We start from the raw sequence: 24,794 nt of genomic DNA on the forward strand, positions 1-24,794 counted from the left end.
CAGGTTGTGCTATTTGACTTGTAAATCACCAACAAAATTCTTGTTGGGCTTAGGACTGTTTCCTACCAATTTCACAAAGGCAGAAACAAAGCAATACATGACTGAAAAACCTCTGCAATCATTCCCTGGAAGCCTCTACAGAAGGACAAGAAAAATAAAAACTAGATTTCCCTGTATTGCAATATAGTCAATCCACCCTCTTCCAGCTTCCTACCTCATCCATTAGGCATTACAGGGTTCCTACACACTACCTGCAATATAAGGGTTGAATTCTTATTCCAAATAGTACTTGATAATAATTTCCAACAGGACTGTAAATGTGCTGTACAAGCGGGTCTGATGCTGTCACTGAGATGGGAACTCCTTGTTTCCTGGGAACTCCAAGGCTTGCTTGGAGCCTTGCTTACCTTGCTTACTTTTAACAACTGGTTTTGTATAAGCCTGGGGTACAGTTATTCATACTCTTATATTATTATTTTTAAGTAATACTGCATTTACATATAGGCATACTTCAATGCAGCTATTACATAACACGTTTTTAAACCTAAGGTTAAGTATGGGATAAAGACAGTTTAAATGCTACCTTGGGAAAAGCAGCAATTCCTCTGCAAAAGGGGAACAGCTCACATATACCAGGTATATTTATATTTCTCATATATATTAAAATTTTAAATATGACAGCTTAAACATTAAACACTATGCTTATATAGGGATACAAAGATGTAACAATATTAATTTGAAATGACCCTACAGATCATAAATAATACACATCTTCTACAAAGAGCTGTAATTTGCTGCACCAGGAACAGCGAACAATTTTTCCTGCAAGTGTTTTTATTTTAAGCAGCTATATGAAAATTACATGGATCTTTCAAAGTACTGTTATTTATGAATCTCATAAGCTTCAAAGGGAAGAGAGTCAGAACTTACAGAAAAATAATTTTAATAGGTAAAGCAAGTAACATTCAGAGTTACGGTTTTCAGACAGCAGATTCTTCAAGTTAATTTTTTATTCACTATAAACTATATTTTAAGCAACCAGAGTTACTTATTTAACTGAAGAAGTTGGGGAGTTACTTGCATATTCAGAAACATCAACAGCCATGTGATCTTATCACACAGGGTTAAAATTTGCAGACTACAAAACTGAATTTTTGCTAGGTATTACAGACTAAGCTTTTTCATCTTTCAACTTCGGAACTAAAAGAAGTTATTTCCGCCTCTCGTCTTTCTTTTTTTGGAATTTTTGTTTGGTTGGTTCATTTTTTATTTGTTTCAGGGTTTTTTTTTATTGGTGATTTTGGTTTTTTGTTCTTGTTGTGGTTGTATTTTTTTAACAACTGCCAAAGCTATCTGCTCCTTATGAAGAGTTATGGCTTCCACAGGCAGGACGAACCCCTACAGCTGTGGGCTGAGGTGGCCTTTGTGTCACACAGTTCTCCTCTGCCATCCCCATCAAAACCAGCAAGAATTTGACCATGCTGTAAATGCTAGGCTATACATACCCTGAACATATACTCAGTAGAAGCATGATATTTAAGAAGTTTAGATTCCAAAATATTCTGCCTCAAGACAGCCTGGGAGACAACTATGCCTACTGCAAATCATATAAAGACCAGGCCTTAAAACCTGAAATTACCACAACACATATGCATAAGAAGACTACTTTTTATTTAATCAAAAGTTCTGGAATATCCTAATTGTTGAGCATTTCCCTTTGCAAAATTCCCTTATATATCTGCATACATACAGACATGTTCCTCATAGAAAAAATTTGACTATATATATGTTGACTGAGAGCACAGTCTAAACTGATTTGTACATTCTCTATTGTTTTAAAAGCAACACATACAGAACACACTTAAAAACCAATTCATGACTAGGTAATACCACTTAAGTATTATAATGGATATTGTCACCCAAATCAACAAGAAGTCTTTTGATTAATTAAGGAACAGAATATAAGATCATCACCATCAGGCATGTACATTAAATTACCTAATTTGGATATATTTATTATAAATTACTGCAATAAACACGTGGCGTAACAACCAAATTCATTGTTAAAATGCTTTATCTGTGTAACTACCATTTATTAGCTATCCTAAAATCCTTTAAGATAAAATTTCCACGGTTAGTCCCTAAGCAAAAAAAAAAGCTCAGGATGAACACGAAAAAATCTTATTCACAGGGACTATGAAGGGAAAATAAATGCTTTAAAAACACAGATTCACTTAAAATATGTGGAAAATATTACTGAAATATTTAAAACACAACACTGAAGTTTTAACAGCAAATATTTTTAAACATAACAATGTGATACGACTCCAGCAGATTATGTCTAACTTCTATAGCAGAAGTGAATTGCTGCACAACAAAAAAAGTACTTTTTTTTTTTCCACAGAGAACTGTTGTATGTTTTCAAGTCATGAGAGGTGATAGGGAAGAAAATCTTTTTCTGAAATTCTGTCTTGTATCTAAATTCTCAGACCATCTTACTCCTGTGATCACCATAGTCTTTCGATCTATGGGATTTTTTGGTTTTTTGCAAATATGCTGAAAAACATTATTATGGTAACAAATCTGACAGTCCAAGTAGTACATATGAATTAAATGATAGCTAAACTGTTCTAAAGCCAGTCTTTATTTCTTAAGTAGAGTCCTTCATTTGTAAACTAAATTTCAGTTGATATGAAAGTAAATTTTAGCACATTTTTAGCTATCTGGACATACTAGGGTTTAAGATGGATATATCTATAATAAAAATAAATATGTATATGTGTGTGTATACATATACACACATAGATAGGCTGTTAAAATTGTTATTAATTACTAGTAAAAAGACAGTGAAGTTTCCAAATCTTAAAACATTTCCTCTGCCTTCACTCTCCAACAGAAATAATACTTACCTTGGTGAGAGACTTCCTCTGGGTGAACCTCCTCTGCCAACAAGGCTGCGGCTATTATCTCCAAGATCTTGATCTGCAGTGTAAATATTTCACAGCTGATAAACTGAGTCTTCTGAGATAAGACTTTTAAAGCTGATGTAAATATTTTTAAAATACCTTAAATCTCAACTTTTATCTGTGGTTGTTGCTGAAGATTGACTACGTAACTAGTTTAAGATTGCTGAACTGTAGCATGTAAGGTGTTGTCCTTACACAGTTTTGAGGCTGTACCAGGCCATGGATTATGTTCACTTCTTTCATTCCTTTCAGTTTTACAGCACAGAAGCGTGGTTTGCATTTGCAGTACCCTCCCCTCAGCCACTTTTAATTTCTACGGTGAAAGTAATGAATCACAGCTGTGGACAGCTAATCTGTATGCTTATCACAGCAAATCCTGATGCTCCCTATTTTTTTAACACTTTGCATCCCAAAACAAGCCATAAAATATATAACGTATTAAACTTACTGCTGCCATCTAACAAGCACACATTATTCTGCAAATTTACTGAAAACTTTATGAAAGCATTTAATTCACTAATTCCTATTTATAAGCAGAAGGATAGCAAAGTCCCTTGCTAAAAAGGTAGTAAAACAAACAAAAAAGGCCTCATTAAATATACGAAAACGTTTTGCTTGGAAGGACTCAAAAGGGTTATTTTCCCTATGGCCTCTCAATAAAATAACCCTATCTGCCCCCTTCAAGGTTGCCCTCCCCCTATTCTGAGCCAAGCGACCTCCGACCTCTTGGAGGGCAAAGACATGACTGATCCATTCTTGGTAAACTGCTAAACTCATTCCCTTCCCCCAAACAGGCATGACTACTACGACATGTCAACAAATCCTTACGGAGGGAATGAAACAAAGCAAAGCCAACGCTCATTAAAACTGTAGAGGAGAGCCCACGGTACGAAATGCCAATCGGTAAATATTCACAAGATTATTAAATGCCGCAGAAGTTCCTAACGGGATCTCTTTCACACGAAGTTGTATGTAATACAATTTCATGAATTATGCAAATAAAGGTTTAAACTATTCACGACAAAACCCAGAGCTGTGTTACTCTCGTTGCAAAGAGCTCGGAACTGAGCACATCAATCACAGAAGTCACAGGAGACATTGTTGCATTCCTGCCTGCTGATGGCTCTGCTTAAACACTTACATTTCAGACACTGAAAAAAAAAAAAAAAAAAAAAAGGGGGGGGGGGGAAGGGAGGGAGAAAACCCGCACTCTTTTGCAGTACAACTGAGAATTTACTTCCAACACGTAAGAACTTCATACAGACTTTTAATAAACAAATGGTGAGCAGATTAAAAAAAAAAAAAAAAAAAAAAAAAAGTCTTTTTAAAAAGGCTGTTCAATTTTAAGTCGGTCACGTTGCCCATTTGTCTCCAGCAGCGGGAAGCTTACCTGCTTGATTGTTTTCAGACTGGGCTATAAGTGCTGCCATTGCTGAATTTGGGTTCAGCCTATTGCCGTACACGTGGGATGGAGGCAGACTGAGAGAAGATCCAGGTAGGGTGTTTGCCTGCAAGAAACCGATTAAAACTTGAATCCTGCTTCGAAAAATAACGAGGGAAAATGCTAAATATCTTTTAAATAGTTTTTCCTTATGCACAGTTGTTAATATTTTTAAAGTTGACTGGTTTTTACAATGTATTTAAAAGAAAAAAAAATACTATTTTCCATTTGTGAGTACAGGAATAGAAATGCAGTACTTTGAAAGTATATCAGGTTTTAAAGTGTGTTTTACTCGTCGTTGGCAAGATCTGTTAATAAAAAAACTTCCTAATAAAAAAATCGATGCAGCAAATATTAAAAATACCTAAGTGGCATTTTAAAACAATCACCGTGTAACAGGATGGGCAGACTTCCTTGCAATCCTGAAGTATGCACTCAAGGCTAGGACTTAGAAGCATGGCAACCATGTGGTTATCCTACTAATTATTTAATCTTATTAAACCATTTACAAAATAAGGGCAGGTAGACAACAGATGTCTCACAAATGCTTGGGTTCCTTACATCACAAGCCGGCTGTGGAGGTCAAAAGGTCCAACTTTCAGCTCTATAGTTTAACTACACAGAGCCATATTTCCTCTGCTTGGCTCTGTCATTAGTAAAACCTGCACACTATTCTGTTACTTCCTATTTTGATAGACTTGGAAGCCTGGTGTTTTTTTGTTTTGTTTTGTTTTTACTTTAAAGAACGCAAACAGCCATTACAAGTATGTTTTCTATACAATAGGGGGCTCTCGGAATCACAGCTTTGCCCTGACCCCATATAAGGAACTGTATTTTTGGCAGCTGGCCAGCTCTACTTATTGAAGAGCTCCCAAAGTTTGTGTTCATTCATGTTGCTAACCACAATTCTGAAGGTCTCTGCTGGGACTTGTGCCAAACAAGCGAAAATGAACCCTTAAACAGATGAAGCTGAGGAGGCCGGCCAAAATCTTGCATAATCCAACGCAATAAAAATACCTTCTTCCTTGGCTGCTTATGCTTTTTCTCTTTCGAAGAAAAGATTTGTGTCAAATGCTGAGTTGCAGAGACAGGCAATCAAAGAAAAAAAGGCTGGCTGCTTATTAGAATGGCATTTTCCTACCTGATAAAAAATTTGCTTCAGAACAAGGAAAAGATAGCAATATAAGGGGGTGGGGGGGACTGAAGATAACCAACCTCTGTGATTACCACTTTTAAATATAATATTTTAAGAAAATGGAAACAACGTTTACAAAGGAAAAAACAAAACAAAAAAAAGGTGAACAGAAAGGAACTCAATTTGTGGGACATTTTGACATGTATAACTGCACACAAGAGACAGGGGAAACATACTGGTTATTACAGCAAAATATTACAGAGTATAAACTATGTCTCTGGAAAGAATCACACACTACCATTAAGTTCTGGCTTTCAGCCAACATATTAAACTTGATGAATGGACTTTTATGAATTCACACAACTGTTTTCAATGATTCTTTATTTACTATATACTGGTGAGAAAATGTGCCTAATACTTACATTCTTCTACTGTCACAAAGTCAGATAAAGCCACAAGTAATTACTTCACAATGATCACATTTTTTTCACTTTTCAGTTAACAAGTACATGCAAGACCACTAGACATAGAGCCACAATTTCATTTCAAGTCTGGCTGTTATTTCTTTCTCTTTAAAGAATTGCTGTCCTTAGTAAAATTAATCTGAACTAGTTTTAAGTCTTAAAAATATTGCAGGCATTTCCACTTATCCAGGTTTAACAGCTTCTAGCAATACACTACGTATTAGTACTGTAACAGTTCTGATTAAGGCACCAATACTGAACAGCTCCTGCTATTTTCCTTAACAAACACCTACAGCATCATTCCAACAACACTACTGTCATTCACTAGCAACCTTCAACTGTTTTCTTCTCAAAACCAAAGCAAACTTCAAAAAAGAAACCCTTCAGAATGGAATACTAGAAGACTGAACAATTACTTGCTTATATATCTAAGAGACAAGACTGGCAAAATAAATATATATTTTTTATTTAAATAAATTGTTTGAGGCTATGAATTTTTCTAATAAAGTTTATAATTAAAAAAAAAAAAACTACAAACACTAAGTTCTACTTCTATTTAGTTTTAGAATGTCTATAAATTATTTCTCTTCATTTTTGTAAGCACACTGCTCACATTTTACACAGAAGCTGCTATACTTATTCTGTGTAACTCATTGTGCAATAGCAGCTATCTATTAATTTAGGATAGCAAGGCAGCTACAATCAGCAGAGAAGATGTTTATTTGAAACATGCCCAAATGGCTTCAAGAACTTTCTAAAAGTATCTAAGTATCTTGAAAGGAGTTGCTAAACTCTGTTGAGTAACCATCACATCACAAAACAGGAAACATCAAAGGAATTGAACAATGTTTGCTAAGTGGGTTGATATAACAGATCAAAAGACTTAGCATGATTTAAACAATATCTAAGAACTTGAGTTTGTTCACAAGTGGTGGTTCAGCCTAAATTTAACCCCTGTTTATACTTTAAAGTAATAGAAAAGGTGTCCTACAACAAGTTGGAACTACAAAAGTTCTGGTGGCCTCATATATGCTATTCAACTCTCAAAGAAAAAAGTCACATGAATAAAATTGTGCAAGGTAAATAAAAAACTTTTCAAATACCTTTTGCTAAAAAATGGCAATGTAAAATGACAAGAATAATGATTTGTGAAGCTTTATTATGTATGTGACGACTTCATCTGACAGGAAAGTAGAGGAGGTGGAGGAGTGCTACATTATTTAAAGGTGAAATAGGAGCTTCGTGTTTCACTCCGAGTCGAGACAAGCTGTAGCAAGCATTTATTAAAAATGCACAATCATCCTGTCAATACATATTAAGGTCACAGAACTGAAACATGTTCTAAAACGCAGAACTTATAGAGCTGTAGTATTCCTTATTTCAACTGATTCTATTTAAACAGTCAACACAGGACATTATCAAAATCTATGAACTAATAAAATGAGAGGATGCAAAATATTTCAAAAGGGAGCAAATTTTACTGAAAATATTTTAGTAGATGGACTTAAGCCCATCCAGAGGTATATAACACACTGCTTTCATTTATAGCATGTTCAATAAATCAGTAAAGCAATAAGCAGCAGAGCAGCACAGAAGGAAGATACACTGTAATTCACGGAATGCCCAAGTGCAATAAGAATAAATGATTGATATTTGATTGATGCTTAAAAACATTTCCTCTGCAGCAAGAAAGTGCAAATATATTCTTCTAATTAAAGACCTAGACTTGCAGGTTCACTAAATTTAAGTCATATATACAAATATCCTCTAAATATTTGAAATATTTTTTATTTGCTTTCACCCCCCCAAAATGGTATTTTACTGGTATTTCACCACCCCCAAATGGTATGACAATAAAGATTCCCAAGTTGACAATATTTGCATTCATAACTGAATATTCACTAAAATTTCCATGGAAAACAGTTCCTTCATTGCAAAAGTTACGTGTTCCTTAAGCAGAAAAATCAAAGGGAATAAGTGAGACAATACTTAGTTGTATAAAATTAGATAAAATGTCTCAAAAATTTAAGAACCTTTGAGCATGCCTATTCCCCTGTTCCTTTCAAGTTTTATGCTATTAAATATTTTCTAATAACAGGCCTCGTTTCTGTCTTAGCCCCACACCAGTAAGGTTTTAATACTCAGCGTGTGATGAGAGATGAAACCAAGTGTGAACAACTTTTGGGTCCCATGAGTAGGCTGACTGTTGAAGCTGTCAGGTTCAATTGCATCATTCCACATTATTCAATGCCCCAAACTGCTCCCTAATTGTTAAGGGCTTAACATATTCAAAACCATTGTTTAGGCTAATGGTGAAATGCCTACAGTTGAGTTTCCATAAAGAAAGGGGAGGGATTTAATTGTAGTTAAACCATTACTGAACTCTCTTGCTTTCATGATAGGACAACAAGGATGGCCAGAACAACCAATTCCAAGATGGCTTCTTAATCAGTTAATATCCAATCATCATCCCTTTCCCCCTCTGCTTTAAAAATACTCACTGCAATATTGTAGCTTTGGATTACATTATGATGATACTTTACAATTAGTGACAGGACACCTAATTAATGACTTCAGCTATTATTTGTCAACGATAATTTCAACAGGTGTTTTTATTTCTTGTTTAAAACAATATCATTGCTCCTGGTGATATCCCTTGAAGTACCAGATTAATGTGGCTGGGGTCATACCATTTACTAACAATACTAGATTCTTCATCACAGCACAATGCTTTCTATTAACACAAAGAAATCAGAGCACTAAAACTGCTTCCAACTACTACTGAAAACAGTATAAAAAAATTAATGCAAATCACATTTAAAGCTATTTTTTCTATGAGCTACACTTCTAAGACATTACAAATATTTTCTGTGCAATCATACGGCTTCATGAAATATAGAAGAAAATAAAAAGCACTAGGCCAAATATTAACATCACCTTACTTCATATCTAGAAGTCACCTCTAATGATGCATTTTGGTCAATAGCATGCTACATTTATCTGAACAATGCACTATTGAAAATAACATAATAATTAAAACCTGAATTGCAATTAAATGAGTTTAGATATTCAAACATTAATGCTTCACACATAATGATAAAATATTATAACACATATATAAAAAAATAACTGCTTTTCTCAGTAAGTGAAAAGAGCTGTCTACCAAGTGGTTGCAGCAAAGGCAACCTGGCCTTATGTTCCCTTGCTTAACTTGGACAAGTGAAGAAAAGTGATTTTATCACTAGAATTTCTAAGGCCACTTACTGTACAAACAGCATGGAACAGCTGGCTTTTCCTGGGTATTCAGTGCAAGGGGAAGAATGTGCCATTGCTTCCTTCTATTCTTTCAGTAGTTCTGCAGCACTTTTAACTTCATTTAGGAAGTGTGGGGGAACCAGTGCTACGCATGATCAATTTTGCTTTCTCCATGTTCTGTTTATTTGGGATGGCAATACACACACACACATATGAAGGGAGTAAGACTGCAGTGAACTGCAGCATTACACCACATTTCTAGGAAGCCCAAGAGGAAGTTCTGCCACATTCAGTCTCCAGTGTGTCACATTTTCACCACAAGCATGGAATTTGCTTAGAAATCTTATACAGTGCCTACTTGAAAAAAAGTTTGTATGTTCCTGATTATTTTCTTACATGCCAAGAAATACAAATGAACTGAGGATAACGCAGAAAATTCTTAATGAAAGATTGTTTCCACATTTCTCCTGAAAACCATCATATGACACAAAATAATATTAAAATGCAGCATGATAAACGCTACATACCTATTTTAACTTATACTTTCATTTAGACCTTTCTAATACATATTTTGGGTTTCATAGCTGTAAGTTGTACATAATTAATTTTCAAGCAAACTGTATCGAGTTCTTGACTAAAACAGCCAACAGCACTATTGGTGACCAAAAGCAGAAAGTGTACTTCTTACAGCTAACCTAACCTCACCTGTTACATACACAAACTCATCACCAATCATAACCACAACCAACCACAGCAGTATTTTACTATTTTACTCGTTCATTCTATTAAAGCAATACTGAGACTGTAAAGATAACCCACCCCACACTGCCACTATTACCATCCAAGCACTGTGAAGTCCTTACAGTTAAGGATTTTTTAAAAACTGATAATCAAGATGCATTTTTATGATTAATGTTTTCACTAACTGGCTGAAATAAAAGAATTCACTGAGAAGCTTAATTATGAGGCTAGAAAGCTTAAAATAAGATCAGAAAAAGGGTTTGTGATATCTTAAAAAGAAAAAGCACCTTTTCAATCAAAAAGAACATTAATTACAAATGTACAAATTATTATAATTAAACCCTGTAGCAAAAACCAAATACATTCCATGTAAAACCATCCTATGGATACATTATTCACATGATTAGTACTTCTTATATTACTAGGAAAAATACGTATTTTTAACTTCTAGCTGTGATGAAGACTCTTGCTTACAAACAAGCATATCATCAAATACTGTCTTTGAGTCAGTTGTTTTGATTAAAAATACCAATAAATCCTTCAATTACACAAAGCCATCTAACTTCAAAAAGCAGCACTCAAGTGTTTTCCAAGAACAGCATAAATGAATGCAACTGGGAAACACAGTGGGATTTGAAAGGCAAAATGAAAAATTAATGGCACACCTACAGAAACTAATTTATACCTCTGCCCAGTGTACAACAAGGGCACATCAAGTCATTAAAAAACACATGGGTAGAAGACTTACCTTCCAATAACGTGAAAAAGCTATAACCTCAACTGTACTACCAGTTTACTCACTTCTTCCATGTTAACTAAGCTAGATAGTCCAAAATTTTTAACCAATTAAGATCTATTTATTTATCAACTAAACACAAAAAAGAGACTTGTAAAAAAACTTAGTAGAATGCTATCCTCATTAAGGGGTCGTTTTTGTTGGTTTTTTTTTTTTAAAACAAGGAGCCTTTACACAGACAGGCCCCTGGGATTCTTCCACCATCCCAAAAACCTAACTGAAAGCAGAGCTATCGTTTTAACACAAATTCCTTTAACTCAAGTTTGTTCATCCATTCTTTCCATCTACCTCTGTCTTCATAGCACTTAACCTGTGTGTGCTCTACATAGATACTGGAAGCAACATCTTACCCTTAAGAAGGTTTACCTATATAGCAAGAATCACAGTTTTATTCTCATTCTGAGTAGCAGAAAGAATGACTTGACTAGGAAACAAACTCACTATATTCACATAGTAATTTATTTTTCTTGCATGAGTATTCCAAAGAAAGCCAAACACTCGCAATGTGGCAAATAATGGATCTAAGAGAAAAATAACTACTTTGAAGATCATCTATAATTTAAAAAATAGTAGTAAAAGTAAAGAATCATCCACTTATTCATAAATATTTTCACTTCCTAAATAAACACCAATAGTCTTTATTATTTAGTGATGAAACAAACATGCAGTGGCAGAATTACTGCTGTGAAAAACGTTTGCAAGATTTTCAGTGTCTCAGATACCGCCTATAAGGACACTCCCTTAAAAACAGCTTGTAACAAAGCATACACCACCATGCAAAATCGAAATCTTTTTCAAGTCAAACCTAAACATTTACTTTCATCTACATATTTTTTATTTATTCTTTCCATTGCATACAGAGTAGAAATTTTCACATTTTTCACATTCAACACCGTTACTATTGTCTCAGGCAGCTAAATTGAAGTAGTGCTACACTCAGTTCAACGAAGAGGTCAATGTGCCTCAGTTGCCTGGAGACTGATGGTTGCTACAGCAGCACCAGATAAGCCAAGCTAAATAAGCTTCAGCTTGAAGGCAGAAAACATTTATTGCTAGACTGAAACATTGATGCAGTTGTCTCAGCATGCAGCACTGCACAAAATCATGCAACTGCCTTTCAGACTACCCGTATATTGCGGATGTCCACACGAAGACAATCTGACTGAAGCAAGAGAAAAATGCAAAAAGTAAAGATTTTAATTGGGCTCAATACTAGATTACTTGCAACTATGATTCCTTTGTTCTTTTAGTTGAGTCACATGTTAGAAGGAATTTTCCCCCTGGCTGTAAATTCTTCCTCCTTGCTACTCTCCTCCACCCCCACTCCAAAAAAACCTCAGATTGAATGAGAAGAAAATTAGATTGTTACCCATTTTGCCTAGAATTAACAAGGAATTTTTAAAATAGCTTTTAAGTGACATTCAAGAAAATTTAGATGGAAAAACCTTTATTAGCATGGTTCTTTTAGATTTTTAATTTTAAAAGACTCTTAAATATAAGTGCTGTGACACAAAACCATCTTAGTGGGTTTGGAAGGAAAGTTACTATATTGCAGTGACATCTCACACCAAAATACCAACCCCCTCTCTGCCTGCAACATACTGAGGGCTGCATTTAGCACACTTTGTAAATCCACCAGTGCTGGCAATTTCCTGTGGCAATGAGTCCCAAGGATGAGCAACATATTCTATCTTTCTCTTAAGTAATGAGATAAAGAGAGTAATTTCAGCATCCAAACAGTCCGTGATTCATTTATCTTTGACCTACTGGGTAGGAACCTATTTCAAGAGATCTCATCATCAAGAAATATCTTGATAGCCACATAGAATATGCTAACTGGGTTCTATGTATCCATAATTTCTATTGATTAGATATTTCTAGCACTGCAGTTAAGATATAATTTCCTTTTTCTGGAAACATGCTGCTTAAACCATGCAATATCATGATCTCTAGATGTTTTATTATTTTTCTCTTTTTAATACCTCACGTATTAAAAGTAATGTAAAAAAAACCCTTAAGGAAGACAAAATGCACACTACACATTGTATGACAATGTAGACATTGAACTCTAAAGGAGCTAACAGAAGTTACAAAACATACTGTTTAACTGCAGGAAAGATCACTTAACTGTAGATGACATTAAATTACTTAGTATCAGCAAAAGGAAAAGACTGGTGATCAGATGTTATGATCACCAGAGGAAGCTCGTTTTGGAGAAATTTAGCAACACCAACATATTGTCATGAGAACTGTCTGTGCTTTACAGAAATGACTGACTTCTAAGGGTGGAGAGCTTTCACCACAAGGCACCCATCCATTGCTAGCTCTGCAGATAAGCCACAGAAATCTATACTATCTGCACTCTGGGACTTCCTAAGAGCTATTCAGGCATTCAACATCTCATCTATTTCTATATTAAGAACCAGACTTCAGGAAGCAGCCTGAAAAAAAAGAACATAAGGGTCTTCCCAAATTATGGAAATCATCTCTGATAATGTTTTACGTAATCTACCACAATTAAGGTAAATTCTTTTGCATTACAAGAAAGGAATCTTACTAAAAAACGTTAGTTGCGATCTCTTCAAAATCCCTGGTTTTAAATCTTAATGTGTCTCCAAGGCTATTATACCAAATTCTTAACTTCAGCCATTACACATGGTAGTGATGTGTACTTTAGAGAGTGAAGCAGGAAGCTCACTAAAGGAGCCAACTACCTAGTGCAGGTTACTTGAAGGCTGAGATTGTCACATCTGTCACATCCCAATGTCCTACAACTGAAGACAATTAGGACTTTTTTGTATATTCACACTAGTCTCTCCAAAAAAAAAAAAGTTTTAGCACTGATAGCTAAAAAACCTGCCATTTTCTAGAGTACCGTACCACAGAGAGAATAGCCCAGAAACTTCCCTTACATGGACTTTTGCCTGCCCAGCTCTTCCAAATTTCAGATGCTTAACCTCTAGCTTTCCTCCCTTCCTCATGTTTGAGATGAATACTTAATAAAAAAAAAAAAAAATAATTTTAAAAATTTAAAAGTAGGACACTGTATGCTTCTTTGGGCATGACTGGGAAACAGAAGTGGATGGAAGAGTATCTTCCTTGTCCATACTGAAACTGAGAATGTGTTACCAGCCATATTTGAGGCTACAATTGCAAAAAAGCATGAACCAGATGTGCATTTTGCTGTCCTTTGAAAATACCCAAATTCCTCCTCTGAAGACTTGCAAAAAACTTGCTCTCAAGTAGCAATGGTTACTTGTTGAAGATGTACTTTTAAATTTCTCCATAACCCCACCCCTGTTTGGAAGGTATAAACAAGATTGCTCCCAAAAACAAAATCGCTCCTAACTTCTCTGTTGATAGAGAAAAGAACTAAGAATAGAGTTCCTTTTTCCTGTATTTTCACTTCTTTTCCCATGGCTGCCAGAATAGAAAAGAAAAAGGAGGGGAATGCATGCAAAATGATGAGCAGATTTAAACTACAAGAAAAAACAACCACAGAAAAACAGGAAGCCAAAAATAGTGTGAACTAGAAATTTGGAAAAGAGCAGGGGGCTAAAGAGATTCAAAATTAAGGACTAGACTAATTCAGAAAGCGAGAAAATAAAAACCACCCGACTGAAGCATCTGAAACATCACAACCTGAAAAGATCTCAGGATTCCTGAGCTTTCACATTCCTCCATTGTTAACAAATAACTCCCAATCTATTCAAAAAATAAGCCTTATCTCCCTCTAAAAGCCGAATCACACAAAGGAGGATAACCACCACTATATGAATGCTAAAGAAAACCCTGCTGGTTTTCTACAGCTCCTAAGGGGAGTAAAGCCAAACGAACTTCAGAAGGGATAATGGCAGTGATTAAAGCAAACTTATTTCACTTAGAATTGCAACTGAGTAGCAACGCCTACCTTCCCAATTATCACTTCTCCACCATGGATGCAATAGTTCATTGCTCTACGTTGAAGGGGACCTAGCATGGCATCACAAATAAATCTGGGGCTAACTAGAGGATGGAACAGCAACTTTTAAGTTTCCCTGTCCCTGTGCAAGCCGTAAGGGCTGCTTTAACAGAAACTTCTCCTCCTTTCCCTTCTCTTTTGTAGCTGCTCTGTGGCAAAGGAAGCACAGTGCATGAAGAGATGGGAACTTGGGAAGAAAAAACAGAAGCTGTAGAGGAAGAAAAACACCTTCAAAAGGAAAGTAGAATCCACTAGGAAAAACGTTTTTCTCTAACAAAGAGAGAATCTTTTGGATTCTATCTGTAAAACAGGCTTGTGACAAGTATGTGCAATATGCTTGAAACTGCCTCACCAAGTGTTCTTATAGTCATGAAGACCACAGATACCACCACATGGAAGAAGAAAGAAAAAACAAATCTAGAAACTCACGATTTGATTATATTAAATTTACAGTATAAAAATAAGTCCCAAAAAATCTGGATAAACCGAGATTACTACGATGCAGAGGTCATACATTGCTGAATCAAATAATACCAGCACCAAAAGCTTTACTTCCATTTCTGGAGTCAAATCCTGTATTCCTAAAGCAGAGATGCCAAAAACAAATGGCCAAAGAGCCCTAGTAGGGTACTTTCCCTCATTTTTGTCATCAAAAAGAACAGGCAGCTCAACCAATTTAAGTCTCAAAGCAGCAAACATTCCAGTATAAAACAGTGGATGTACTAAGTCAAAATCAAAGAAAAGATAAAAAAATCGAACCACCACAATTTCCTACAAGCTGAAAACAAATCCTGCTCTGCAATAGCATGAGATGCTGAGGTACTCTGGTCACTGTTGGGGTTTTTTTATGAACATATATTAATCATCAAAAATAACTTATCAGAAAGAGAAAAAAAGCAGATTGCTACAGAACAACACAACAGGCTGGCAAGTATTTCTGCTATAATAATGAAACACAGGAAAATGAGATAAAAACTAAGCACAGGACCATGCAGTGGTGAAACTTGTGACTTGGCTTAACTGGGAAAAATTAAGACATGGCTCAAAATCCAAATGCAAGAAAACACTTTTCTCAACAACAAAGCACGAAGTCCTGTGCATGCAAAGTGAAAGGTTTCCTTCCGAGACAGAACACAGCAGTTTAGATAATTTGCTGTTACATCCAAAACGGGAATTCCCACAAACATATTAAAAAGGATCGATTCCAGAACACCAGAAGTCACATTCATGTAAACTGTACCTTCTTTCCTGTGTCCCTTTTTCCCCTTATTCTTGCAATTGTTAAATGCATTGTTATGCTAATCACTTAATTAAGCAGTGTAATCTACCTGAGGCTATGCCTAAAATATATAAAAAAGAGGAGTAGAATGAAAAAAAGCTCTGCATTTGCAGCAAGTGGTATTTTTACTAGGCCACTGATTCCCACCTGGTGAGGAACACGAGCATTTAAATTCAGTTATGGCACAGCATGGAACACAAACTAATAATCTCTTCTGGATTTATTAGATTGGAATAAAAAATTATGAGTGGCATGAGGGAGAACAAAATGAGACACAAAAAAAAAAAAAAAAAAAAAGGTGATTGCAACAAGGCCCATACAGTGTTTTTGTCTTAAGAATAAAAACAACAGTATGGGAACTATCTTACCAGACAATAGAATGGAAGAACGAAAATTCAGGATTTTCGAGTTGTTCTTTTATACTTTAAAATCAGAGCTGTTTAGTTGTTGAAGACAAAAGCAGCCCTTGAGGGTTTTAATTACCAAAATTTTATAGGGGCGTATCAGTTATTTAAAATAATTATTGTTATTTAAACATATTATTGTTTAAATATTGTTATTTAAAAATTGATTATTATTTAAAAATAACAAAAGGCATAGTAGTACCTAGATTTTTCTCTTTAGGACAGTTGCTTTCAATTGCTTGCAAGTTCTCTTAATGCTATGAAGAAAATTTTCTGTATTAGATTGTTTATCATCACCTCCTAATCAAAATAATTCAGCAAATTTTTGAGACTAATTCTGTGGAAATTATTTTTTTCCAAGACGTTCTCTTTAGAATTTCTTAACACCCTTGTTGGTTTTTTTTTTAAACAATGCAAAAAATTCTGAAATTGACAAATGTAGTCTGTCCTGAAAATCATAATTAGCTATGCCCAACAGAGATTAAGAATACTTAACAGGTAAAATCTTTGAGGACTGTACAGTGCAAGTACATTTTTGAGGCTATTTCAACTTTTAGTACTAAGCCACCTGCACATCTGCCAACCTCATGAAATAGCTAAACAACCAAGGCTTGGGCATACTTCCTCTCTTAATTAATACTTTAAATAAAACCTACTTTTTTATTTATTGCTTTTTCTCTGCTATAGAGGCACAAGCTTACCTTTTCTTATAATCACTGTAAGTACATCTAGGATCTTGGATGATTTAATTAGAACACTACACAAAGAATACATTAGCACATTGGTATCTGAAGACATTCACAGTCAAGAGCCAAACCAAAACACAAGAGCCCAGTGAGCAGACACAGCACTCTCATGAAACTTTGCAGAGCTAAGTAAAGCTGACCCCCTTTTAGTTTCATCAGTTGTTCATGATAACTGCATGAAAACTAAACCAAACCAAAACAAAAAAACCTCCTGGAGTTAAATAGGCTGTCTTGACTAAGTCTCTTCAAACACCAAACTCATTAAATGAAACTTTAAAAAGATACTCTCAGACCCCAGAAAAAAATGAAGGTTGTCATGATTTAGTGTGAACCAAAAACACTTCCAGTGGGGAAACCTGCTTGGTATTTACAAGTCTTGAAAACTGGGAAAAAGCATCTAATCTGCCTAGTGTGATGGCAGAAGTAGTACCAATAGACATCCATCTTCTTTCTCTTTCACACTAGAAAGCACTCTGTAAACTCATTTTTTCAAGTAAATGAGTAAGAACTGTGTCCATGGACCTTAAAGCCAGTTGACTGTTCATCTCTTGCCACTACAGCTTCTTCATAGGAAGCTTTTCTCAAAACTGATAAATCAGCAGGGAAAAATAAATAAATAAATAAATAAATAAATAAATAAATAAATAATTTTTAAAAAATCAGAAAGATGATAGTTACAGCAGTTTAGCCTCAACCGGAAATTTCTATTTCCTGTTGGATGTTACTGGATGCCAGACAAAAAGAGAAAGTGCCAGTCTAATTGCAAATTGTGACAATTGGGAATACAGGAGGAAAAATAGACTGGCTCAATAAATATAGGTGCCTTGGTCATGCTACACAGCTTAGCTGAAGCATGATGTTTGGCTGAAATAGTAATACCAGTATAATGGTTCAGATGATGGAATAACCAAGCTGAAATTTATGTGTTGACACTGTTGATATAAGACAAAACAAAGGCTCTGCCTTTACCAATTTCCAACTGCCAGGCACTTTTCTAAATGTAGTCCTAGAATCACCAAAGCTGCATATGACTTTGCTAATATTGTGTTCAAACACAGGAGTTCCCTTCTAAGGCTGACAACCAACACTTCTCACATTCTGAACCTCACTTTATAGTTCATAACCCAAAGACACTTTCAATGGTAGCACTTTTGAGTAAGATGCTGACAACTAAATCTATGATCACCTGAAAACAAGTTACTGGAGTATGATACACAGCTCTGGGGGTGAATGGGGGAAGGGGATGTTGAGAGAGGAATGGGAGGAACACCACAACAAACAAAAAACCCTCAACACATCTCCCGGAAAGCAGAGCCAAAGGAAGGACAGGAAATGTAAGCACTTATCCTACTGGGGGCTCTCTAGTCCAGCTTAAGGCTAATACAAAGTGAACATTCTAGGTTATACTTCACCATTTTGTGACAACATGAAGAAATAAATACTACGTTATTGCTGTTATTGTCTGCTTACTATGGGCTCTGTTCTATTGCTTTTTTAATCCATTTATATTCTTAACAGTTTAACAAACAGTAGTCATGATGCACAGTTCTTGCTTATTTAACTTTTTCACATCATTTCTGATTTTACAGACCTTTCTCTTATGCCATCTGAGAATCTCTTTTTCAGGACAAGAGACCTATGTTATTTACTCATTCCTCATGAGGATGCTGGCTCTTGCCACTCTTCACTACCATGGCTCTTCTTGTACCTCCTGCAATAGCTGCATTACCTGTTTTGAATAGAAACTGCCTTTTCCCCTTAACATGAACTTCATTTAGCCCCTTACCATCTTAACATAGGCTGGTGAGGTCTTTCAGCAGTTTGCCAAAGCTAATAATATGTAATATTCATAATAGCTCATTGCATAACCTAGCATAATCAGCCAACTTAGCTTTTGTTCCTCCTCCTTTTCCTAGGTCACTTATGAATAATATGTCAGGCTGTACAAAAGGCTGCAATGCTGAACTTTCCGAGACTCTGATGGTAAACTTCACCACTGAGAAAACTGAGCATCTGCTTGTTTGGGACTTTTTAATCTTTTAATCTGCTTCTCAACTACTGCACAACCTCTCCTCTTACCTCCCAAACTGCTCTATTTCAGTGTCTTCAGTGAGTTATATTGTTTAATGCCCTTTGGGAATTAAAAGAAACAAACAAACATCACACAAACAAAACAAAAACTTAACTCTAAACAGGTTGTGATTTTCCTTCACAAAAGCTATCATATTTTAAAATCAATTTTTTACAATATTTTCTATCAATCTCTGCAACAGATATGTCATCCACTTTTGTATGAGACTGTCCAGCAGTTCCAAATTTACAAGACAAAAGTTACACTGGCATAATATGTGCTTTTTTTCTTTAGGAAGCCAGCCCAGAAAAATTACACAAAAATATGAACTGCCAAGTATAACAACAACATATTATTTCATGTTGGCCTGCACACAGTATTTCTGCTGTACATGTAAAATACACATGTGCACATACACACATAGCCATAGAAATATGTATTTATTAAACTTGATTTTAATTTGCCAGGTTTATAGCCGCTATCTTAAGCCACAGTAGACTCTATACATTGTAAGTTGATGGCTTTTATGCACACACACACAGAAATATATTGGATACATTCATTGTAAAACAGATTCCCATCAGAAAATGAAAAATACAAGAAACACGAAATAGAAAAACTTAGAATCATAGAACCATAGAATTTTCAGAGTTGGAAGGGACCTTTAAAATCATCTATTTCCAACCTCCATGCCATGGGCAGGGACACCTCCCACTAGATCAGGTTGCTCAGAGCCCTGTCCAGCCTGGCCGTAAAAACCTCCAGGGATGAAGACTCCACCACCTCTCTGGGCAACCTGTTCCAGTGTCTCACAATCATGTTCAATATGGTATTCTTCACACTTACACTCTAAACATGGTGGCACTCTACAAATTTAACTTCATAATCTCTTGCCTTGATAAATGTAATCTCGCCACACTGAATTTCACACAAAATACTGCCATTAAGATATTTTTTGTTTTGGTTCATTACTTTGACCATCACCCTTCTGCACTCCTCCTGTGTCTCCCTTATGACTTCAAAGACAAACCTGTAGCATACATTTCAACTTTCACATGCTAACAAGATGTTAGCCTTGACCACCTCTTTGCCAGAATTAACCTTGGTTGTCCATTTGTCAAATCTCCAACTAAACCCCTTTGTTCTTTAACTGTTAGCAGACATTGGTTAGAGCACTGATGAAGTGTGATCAGCATTTATGCTACTAGTCATAATATAGTACTTATTACTACAGGCTTACACAGACCATTTTTAAAAATCTATGTGCTCTACAAAGATAGGAATATGTAATATCATAGGGAACTTGTAGCTGCTGTAATGTTTCTGAAACCAATGCAATGCTTATTAACCTTTTTTTCCAAACAAATTGCTGTTTCTTTTAACAATGACAATAAGCAGGTCAATAACATGGTTTGCTATCTTAAACTCTTGCAATAGTTTACCTGAGTTGCAGCAACAACAGTAGTTATAGAAGGCGCAGGTGAAGGTGACAGAGCTCCCACTTGCTGCAAGTGGCCTGAAGCCTGCTGAGGTAAATGAGAACTGGAAACTGGAGTGCTAGATCCTGAGCCAGATACTGCATTTGGAAATGATACTGCTACATCATTGCTGCTAAAAATACCTGAAAAAAATTACAAAAACGATTACATGCATCTCTCCCTCTCCCCCTCCCTCTGTTTTCTTGTAACCATGTAAATAGGCAGTAGAAAAAAATCAATCATGACAAACAAGATCACTTAAATATGTAACGCAGAAAGCTCCTGTGTTAAAATTCTAACCATGCTGATGCTAAAAGTGCTCTCATCATTTGACACTCTACAGTTCAGGGAACACAGACTGAATCAGTTCTAAGTTTTTGCAAAAACATGTGTGATAAATACAATATTGATGTGCATTTCAAACTGCCAAAATGTTAACAGTAGCAGAACTTTTGGCTAAAATTCCTGCCTTTAACTGAGTCTGCTATCAGTTTGTTATTTCGATGAATTAATGTAAAAGTTAAAGCAGATAATGAATGAGGAATTGGGCTACATCATTTAACACAGACAATACAAATAGTAAAATACTTTTTAACTTTCAAGTAAAATGTTTCTGAACAACTTACACCTGTCTGAAACTGTAATTTTGACAACTAAGGATTGCTTTTGTATTTTCAGAAAAATACTGACAGCAAGTCTGAGGACGAGGTACTCAGATTTGCTGATAGAACTGGTGGGATTTCTTTATTCACAAACTATAATTCCATCCATGAGCTAAGAATGCTTGACTAACATTTCTGCTAGAACATCCAACAAATAAATAACTAAACATGTTAGCATTAGTCAGACTTGTACGTTAGCAATTAAAATAGGAAGAGTTCATACCCCTCTGTGAAGCCATTACTTCTGTTCATCTACATGCAGGGTAAAGTTCATTATACAGGTTGGGAAAAACCCTACTGACCAGAAGCCCAGGACAAGAAGTAGTACCTGTCTATGAAACTGTTAGGCTCCACGTGCATTAGATAAGTGAGCTGTCAGCTGGCCAAGGAATATCAAGCATGGTAGCACTGAACTGCAGTTAGAGGAAGAGTGCCACAGGGAGTAAACAGAAGTAGAATGAACATGGTTAGATCAAAAAAAGCAACAGAACTGAATGCCAGTTAGAAGGCAAAAGGTGGAGCTAGTTTGTCACTCATACAAATAATGATTTGAAGAAGGCAGTGACAATAACATATGCAATGCTAAAACATCACTCGCCACCCAGCAATCCCTCTGAGCACAGGCAGTCAAGGGAGATGAACATCACCCAAACCCACAGACAATAGGCAAACACTGATGCACCTTAAATCCCCTGCCTCTATTAAGCAGCAAGAAAAATGGAAGAGAGAACCAGCCAGACCCAGCAGAGAAAGAAGATAAGAAAAAGAACAGCTGAAGACACACTCCAACAACCCTTTTTTTTCCCTAAGGTTAATGATTTCTGACTATCTTTTCCCCAAACTCTTCATCATAGCACAGTTCCATACCTACTGTGCTTTACTACTGACCTTTGGATCTCTTTCCATTTAGCACACCTTCCTGGGTTACCTCCTCCTCCTTTTTTTTACCACCAAACCAAAAATCTACAGTTAGGGTAATACCACCAGCGAGGATGTCTGAAGCACTCACTTTGTTATGACCTTTCTCCAGTTATAACAGCCTCATCTAACTAGACAGTGTTTCCTACAGATCCTGCTCTAGATTTGTCCATACACCACCAGAATGAAGACGATTACCTAACAGCCTTGCTACTGAGTTTCCTCTTAAATGGGATAGAATTACAACCACAAAAACTGAAATATACTCCAGGTCCTCAGAAGATTTTTTTTCCAAATCTGCTTTCAATCAGAGATTTCAAGTAAATAAAAAGTATGCTATTTTTGACCTTTTGTATTAGGAAGGCACTAAAACAACTAAATATATAGAAGTTCTTGGAAAATAAGAGATTCTCAGGCAAATATCTGGCTCCATGAACCATAAACTTACATAAAGGCAAAATAATGAAATATCACAATGCTTGTGATTAAATCATAAGAGCTTGTCACTACAAATGCTATCACTCTCATAAAATATCAGTGATTATGAGAGGAGAAAACAAATTTTTTTGAGAGTCAAGTAGCAAAAAAGAAACTATTTCAACAGAGAGGTAAGATAAATCCAAAATGTTAAAGATACCATAGATATTATTTATTTTTCAAAATCTTACATATTTAATAACTTCATAGCTGCTGCTGCTTCTATTTTAATGATAAGATCTATTCTTCCTCTTAAAAATAAAATTCTGGTTAACAGGTACATAGTTATAAAATCACATGCAAGAAACTCTTTTAAAAGAAATGCAAGCAGTGAAGTAGCTTGCCAGCAGAATGAGGTAAGGTATTATTTGTTGATAGTAGAAGTACTAAAAACACTCACTGCTTGTTGCTGTTTCAAAATACAGGACAATCAGGATTATGTACTCACTTTCTTTGGGCTAAGTATTTCCATTTAGCAATACTTACATAAGACATAAGTACACACACTCTCTGGAACTACTCATGCAGCCAAGATATACTCCATGCAAGCATTTGAATAAGAACTGTATGCTGAACATACAAGTAAATCTTTGATTTTCACACCATTTCAAAAATACCTGTATAAAAACTACATGGATATCATCTTGTAAAGCCACTAAATTATATATTTTAAATGTTTCAAATATATCAAGTTGTCCTTTCGGGAGAGCTGAATTGCTTTCTGAATCAGGAGGGAATAACAGCAAAACACTCTAAACCAGACTGATGCTTAAAACAAACAAGCCACCTTGAAGTTCTTCCTATATTAGTGAAAAGCCAGATAGCCATAGCATGTGATGAATGACATTAAACACTTTGCCAGAGGCATCAACAGCTTGGTTAAGTACAATCATCAGCATTTCAAACAGAACACAGTTCTACTGCAGGTGGGGATGGACATGTTACTCTGTCCAGGTAAAGTCTGGCTGTGTTTTACACCACTGACACAACTGCAGAACGTGGTTTCAGGTTCTGATGGACAAAATGTACATAGAGTCTGCATTGCTAGAGTAGAAGGCTTAACAAAAAGGCAATTGGGAAAAAAGGGAATCTCTGGATGGCAAATAACTGCCCACTTCACACAGAATGGTACTCGCATACAATAGGGAACACATCAGACCATGGAGATTGGAAAAACCTGTACTCTTTGTGCAAACAATGATGAAAGAGACAGCAGAGGACACAAGAGAACTTCAAGAATGGTGAAAACCAGAATAGCCTCAAGTCACAACTAGCTGTGTGGCATCAGAGTGGCATACCAATTAACTGTACCAATTAACTCAAAAATAAGTAGTTCCATGAGCAGAAGAATTAACAAAACAAATCAAATTCTGGCTTTCAGTGTTGCATCTCACAGACAACAACAGCACACCAAGATTTCCCACCACAATTTCTGTATCTAGCTACAAAATATTCAGGTTTTTTCATTTTCTAGCTCTACAGTGCCCTACCTTACGCAGCTCCATTACATTCCCTTCCTCTGCTGGTGACTGCCTAGTTCAGCAAGTGACAAAAACAGACTGTGGCTACTGTCCCACTCATTACAGAAAGTTACATACTTTATAGACTCCTTTATCTAGTTTGTTTGAAACTGGACAACAGACTCAGTTTCCTGCAGCCCAAAAGGAAGAGACCACATGCAGACTGTTTCCTTAAGAAAGGAAGATGTTCTTCCTACTATAAAGATATATTTTCTTTTTTTTAAGTCAGTAACTTGAAATTCTTGCAGCAATGGTGGGGGGGAAAAAAAAAAAAAAAAAAAAAAAAAGCTATTTGAGGTATTTCTCATAGGTTACAAATCCTAACATCTTGCCAAAACTTAAAGAATAAGCAGAACCTGATAGAAGAGGTGTTTTTTTTTTTAATGTAAACTTGCAACCCTGCAAAAGTTGCACAGAACTACAGACCATTCCTAGTTGTGAGAGGACAGACACAGGAGAGTAAATTTTGAGTTATAACAA

The 24,794-nt window shown here is 35.7% G+C and overlaps 1 protein-coding gene across 7 annotated transcripts in view; it reads right to left on the bottom strand.

The window, feature by feature from the left end:
- Positions 1-24,794, bottom strand: part of MLLT10 (MLLT10 histone lysine methyltransferase DOT1L cofactor) — a 116,800-nt gene that overhangs the window by 16,173 nt on the left and 75,833 nt on the right. For all 7 annotated transcript variants that reach the window (XM_071735068.1, XM_071735071.1, XM_071735070.1 and 4 more), the window contains 3 exons: positions 20,702-20,880; positions 4,357-4,474; positions 2,910-2,982 (listed from right to left, as the gene is read on the bottom strand). In XM_071735068.1, coding sequence (XP_071591169.1) covers positions 2,910-2,982; positions 4,357-4,474; positions 20,702-20,880 — 370 coding nt within the window. The remainder of the gene's footprint in view (positions 1-2,909; positions 2,983-4,356; positions 4,475-20,701; positions 20,881-24,794) is intronic.

The sequence above is a fragment of the Heliangelus exortis genome, chromosome 2 (assembly GCF_036169615.1).
Source record: "Heliangelus exortis chromosome 2, bHelExo1.hap1, whole genome shotgun sequence".
Classification (NCBI taxonomy): Eukaryota; Metazoa; Chordata; class Aves; order Apodiformes; family Trochilidae; genus Heliangelus; species Heliangelus exortis.